We start from the raw sequence: 4844 nt of genomic DNA, 5'->3' as shown, positions 1-4844 counted from the left end.
TATTGATTTTACTGAACCTTAAATGAGTGAAAGCCATTCATCAGAGGGAAAAATGGCATTGTGTACCTTATCAGTATTATTTAATAATAAGGCATTGATTTTGGGCTGTAAACATAATTCTGAAGTGGAAACCATCTGAACATTAACAGATATGTTGTTCGTGTTTATATGCACTTTACTATCATTACTTGCATTCAACAAAGCATGTATTAATGGAATTTGTGAACCTTATTGTAAAGTGTACTCTATTTCAACATTAACTGATGTGTTACTAGCATTTGTAGACCCTTTATTAACATGACTTACTATTAACAAAGCATTTATTAATGGAATTTGTGAACCTTATTGTAAAGTGTACTCTATTTAACATTAACTGATGTGTTACTGGCATTTGTAGACCCTTTATTAACATGACTTACTGTTAACAAAGCATATATTAATGGAATTTGTATATTTTGTTTGCAATGTTCTCATCGGCCATAATTGCATCTTGACATTTCTGGGCTATGTTTGATAATTTCTCTCCCTTTGCATTTTTGTCATTGATTTCCTCATATTTCTCCGGTGCTGCAATCACCAGTTCAGCAATAGCTGCCCTCTGCACAATTGTGTTCACCGGACCACACCATACTTTCTGAATGCATCTGCCATGTTGCTTCCTCTTTTGAAAATCTCCAGAACTGATTTGTACCGCTTTACCACCTGCCATGGTTCAGTAACTAAAATAGACAATAAAAAATATTTTAAAATATTAAAAAAAGAAATTTCTGCAGTTGTTAGCTTTCTAGTGATCACATTAAGAAGCCATTCATGTGTCAAGGAGTATTTAATGGTAAACTACACAACACATATACCAAGTTTCACATTCCTGATATAAAAACAATATTAATGGAATTTGTGAACCTTATTGTAAAGTGTATTTCAACATTAACTGATGTGTTACTGGCATTTGTAGGTTCATTACAAAGCAGTCATTATTGATTTTACTGAACCTTAAATGAGTGAAAGCCATTCATCACTTACATTTTCAGAACCTTTATTACCTTACATAACTGGTCAACATTGGCAATCTTTGCCAGCACAAAAAAATACAAAACAAAGCAACATTTTTAAGAACAAAAACTTGTTTTTGAAAGTTTTCATCGTTTGTATTTTGTTTGCAATGTTCTCATCGGCCATAATTGCATCTTGACATTTCTGGGCTATGTTTGATAATTTCTCTCCCTTTGCATTTTTGTCATTGATTTCCTCATATTTCTCCGGTGCTGCAATCACCAGTTCAGCAATAGCTGCACTCTGCACAATTGTGTTCCGGTCCACACCATACTTTCTGAATGCATCTGCCATGTTGCTTCCTCTTTTGAAAATCTCCAGAACTGATTTGTACCGCTTTACCACCTGCCATGGTTCAGTAACTAAAATAGACAATAAAAAATATTTAAAAAGAAAAGAAATTTCTGCAATTGTTAGCTTTCTAGTGATCACATTAAGAAGCCATTCATGTGTCAAGGAGTATTTAATGGTAAACTACACAACACATATACCAAGTTTCACATTCCTGATATAAAAACAATTATTAAATTATTTCAATTTGCACAACCTACCCCTTTGATAGAATTTACTCTTCTGCTTGTTTTTCTTCTGTTTTTTTTTAATCTTTTCTTTACTTTCTTTGCCTCCTTCTTTCTTTTCTTCTTCTCCCTTGAAGAGTCTGAGTTACATGACTCTGAGTCAGAAGTGTCAGAAGAGTCAGAATCAGAGGGGTCACTTTCTGAATCCTCTTGAGAGATTTTCATTTTTTTTTGCTATGTCTGCAGGCTTATCTTTATTTTTGTCAGGCATGTTGTCCATTTTGATGGCTTTAATGGGGGGAGGGAACAGTTAATACTCATATACTGCATGCCTGCATTTGTGACTTTAGTATGCATGTTAACTTCACTCCAAATAACAGAAAAAAGTCTTTATACATTTTAACACTAAAACAACACAAAACGTTCACAACAACTACCTTCTGACAGCTGTTGTCTAAGGAAATCTCGTTCTTTTGTCAAATCTTCTATTTTCTCCTGCAGATATTGACATTTCACCCTCAAGGTGTCAGTCTCTGCCTTGGCTTTAGCCAAAGCCATTGAAACAGTTGGCGCTGCTCCATGTGCTTTATCTAGAAAATAAAAGGATCTTAATATTAATGTAAAGAGTCTGTTTCACTTGCTTTATTTAGAGCAGAAAATCATCCTGAACACATTATGTTACACCGACGAGAGAGAGAGAGAGTTTTTCTTAGTTAAAAATGTAAGTTAAAAGTTGTTTCGTTTTCTCAGTTATTGCTAACATTCAAACCAGGATCAACAATTTCTCAATAATTTCGTGCTAAACGTTCTAACCGTATCTGATAAACATACACTGATAAACGTGCATAATTTACCGGATTTTTCTGTGAGTTCATCCCGAGACTGTTTTTCTTCGGTTTCCCTCTGGTCTGATGGCAAGAGTCTAAAATGTCATCCGTCTGTCCACTCGCCGTCATCAAACTTGCTGTGGCCTCCACAGTCTACCAGTATGCGCTGGATAACCTCTGGCCGCTCTTTTTTTGCAATGTGCTGAAGGATTGTGGGTAGGCCTAGTGTAGTTTTTCTTTTCTTATTCTTTTTCTTTTTTAAATGAAGCTGAAATCACAAAGACTGGTGGCTTCTATACAATAATCGCTTAACAATTTTAAAGTTAATGATACGTTTGTCTTGTAGGATTTAAAATTTTATAGCTAAAAATCTCTCGGGATTTTTATTTCCGGAAAATTGGCATCGACAGTTTCATGTCATTAATATATTTGTTATCCATGTTGAGTATGTCATTTGTTGCATGCGTACTAAATATAAATGTATTTGTTAATATTACTATTATTTGAAATACTTTATTTTTTTTAATGTATTTCTAAGGTGACATGGGTCGGTCATTAAATAAAAAATTGCTGTCAATGATTGAAGGACGTCAAACAAAGAGGAAGAAATTGAAGTTGATTAAATGGCTCCAGAAAAAAAATTGCTTAAAGCAAAAATAAAGTGCAATTTATGCCAACATACAATGAAGCTGACTCATAAACCCAACAAAGCAGACAACTATGTTTGGTAAGTATTATTATTATTATTATTTAAACTAAATTTTTGACCAGAGCTTGCTTGCTTAAATTATCTTTTTAATAATTCATAATGTTATTATTTTTCAATATATTATTATTAATTTTACATGTCTGCTGTGGTATTAGGAAAATTTAAACAAATATGACACATGGTCTTACTCACTAGAATATTTTATTACGTTTAAAGGTCTTGTACACGGAAGAGACATAAGGGAAGATTCAAGTCAGTGAGGTCTGGATCACTTTTTGCCAAGTCAAAGTGTAATTTATTCTCCTGGATGAAGTTCATATATCGGTATGTAAAAAAAACATAAAAAAAAAAGGTTATAGTCTAATTTTGAAAAATACATGTTATAGTCTGTTATGTTTATAATTTTGAAAGTATTTGACCAGAAATGCCAACAGCACATTTTTGTCACTTAATTTAAAAAAGTTTTGCTCAAGGCCTTCAGTTGAGACAAAGCGACATGATTGAAGATGGCATTGCTGGAAGCTCACGCACACTCAGCAGCATGACCAAAAAGGTTCGAGCTATTTGTAAAGATTCTATAAAGCTGTATGCCAGAAGGAAGGGCCTAACAATAGGACACCCCAGGGAGTTCGTTATGATTGATGAAAGCAACTTTCGTCACAAGCGAAAGGTATTTAAAATATTCCCATAATATTTATGTAATTTTTTAGATGAATTACCTTAGTTAACTTTGTGAAGTTGTGTTTTACATTATGTTCTCTGCAGCAAGTTCTTTAGGTAGCACAGTTTTCTAATCCTGGTCCTGGAGTACCCCAAACACTGTACATTTAGCAAAATTTGCCATTTTGCAAAAAATAAAAAGATGCCTCCCTTATTTGATACCCTAAGATTAGGGCATAATGGTTGGACTAACAAACTGATACGTTTAAAGTGTGTTAGATTAAGTGTTAGACTGATGAGTGTTAGAAGGTATAGAAGGATTGCATTTTTGTGAATCCATTTTGAATTACCTAAATGATTTTGAAAGCTTTGTATTTTTGAATATTGTATACTTTTATACTTGTTTTCCAGTATGGACGTGGAAGGTTCGCAAAGACTTGGCGTAGAAGAAAGTGGGTCTTTGGGATGCTGGGGGTTGCACCAGGAAGTAGCAAGCCCATTCTAAAACTTGTTCATCGAAGGTCCCGAAATCACCTTATCCCACTTATTGTACGACATGTGCATCCTGGAAGTTCCATACTTAGTGATGAATGGCGTGCTTACAGAGGGGTACTAACCAATCTTGGCTATAATCACTTTCCTGTGAAGCATAATCAGTGTTTTGTAGATCCAAGAACAGGCAACCATACACAGAATCTGGAAAGAGCATGGTTAACTTTCAAAGGAAAAATATGGCGTCTTAGAGGAAATAGGACAGAGGACCTACTAAAACAACATCTAAAGCTGATAGAGTGGACTTACTGGCTTGCTAACTGGCACAGAAATGGTCCTCTTGGAAGACTGTTGAAGGACATTCATCGAAAATATCACCTTTAAAACACGAAGCTGATAACTTCCAAAGGTGATTACTCACTATTTGTCCAGTCTAACTTGACCATGCTTGCTCACTCCCAGATCCTCCTTATTTTACTCTTTTGAAACACCTCTTCCTTAGTCCCATTCATTGGTAATTATATATATACTTCTTTATTTTGTACATCATTTTGCTTTTATTTTTTCTTTCTTACTTTAAATAAA

At 34.2% G+C, this 4844-nt stretch overlaps 2 protein-coding genes across 2 annotated transcripts; one reads left to right on the top strand and one right to left on the bottom strand.

Moving 5' to 3' along the window:
- Window positions 1-815: 815 nt before the first annotated feature.
- Window positions 816-2612, bottom strand: LOC107702707 (coiled-coil domain-containing protein 106-like). Its single transcript, XM_016505106.1, has 4 exons — window positions 2426-2612; window positions 2009-2161; window positions 1124-1415; window positions 816-837 (listed from the first exon to the last, which is right to left on the bottom strand). Exons 2-4 carry the CDS (start codon window positions 2127-2129, stop codon window positions 816-818), a joined length of 435 nt encoding a protein of 144 aa, XP_016360592.1. The 5' UTR covers window positions 2130-2161; window positions 2426-2612.
- Window positions 2613-3552: 940 nt separating this feature from the next.
- On the top strand, window positions 3553-4643 carry LOC107702706 (uncharacterized). The gene is made up of 2 exons (XM_016505105.1): window positions 3553-3777; window positions 4179-4643. The coding sequence occupies exons 1-2, from the start codon at window positions 3604-3606 to the stop codon at window positions 4641-4643; spliced, it is 639 nt and encodes a 212-aa protein (XP_016360591.1). The 5' UTR covers window positions 3553-3603.
- The last annotated feature ends 201 nt before the right edge of the window (window positions 4644-4844 follow it).

The sequence above is a fragment of the Sinocyclocheilus anshuiensis genome, unplaced genomic scaffold (genome assembly GCF_001515605.1).
Source record: "Sinocyclocheilus anshuiensis isolate Anshui unplaced genomic scaffold, SAMN03320099.WGS_v1.1 scaffold1810, whole genome shotgun sequence".
In the NCBI taxonomy this organism is placed as follows: Eukaryota; Metazoa; Chordata; class Actinopteri; order Cypriniformes; family Cyprinidae; genus Sinocyclocheilus; species Sinocyclocheilus anshuiensis.
The sequence above is the reverse complement of the archived record's forward strand: the minus strand, read 5'-3'. Positions and strand labels throughout refer to the sequence as shown.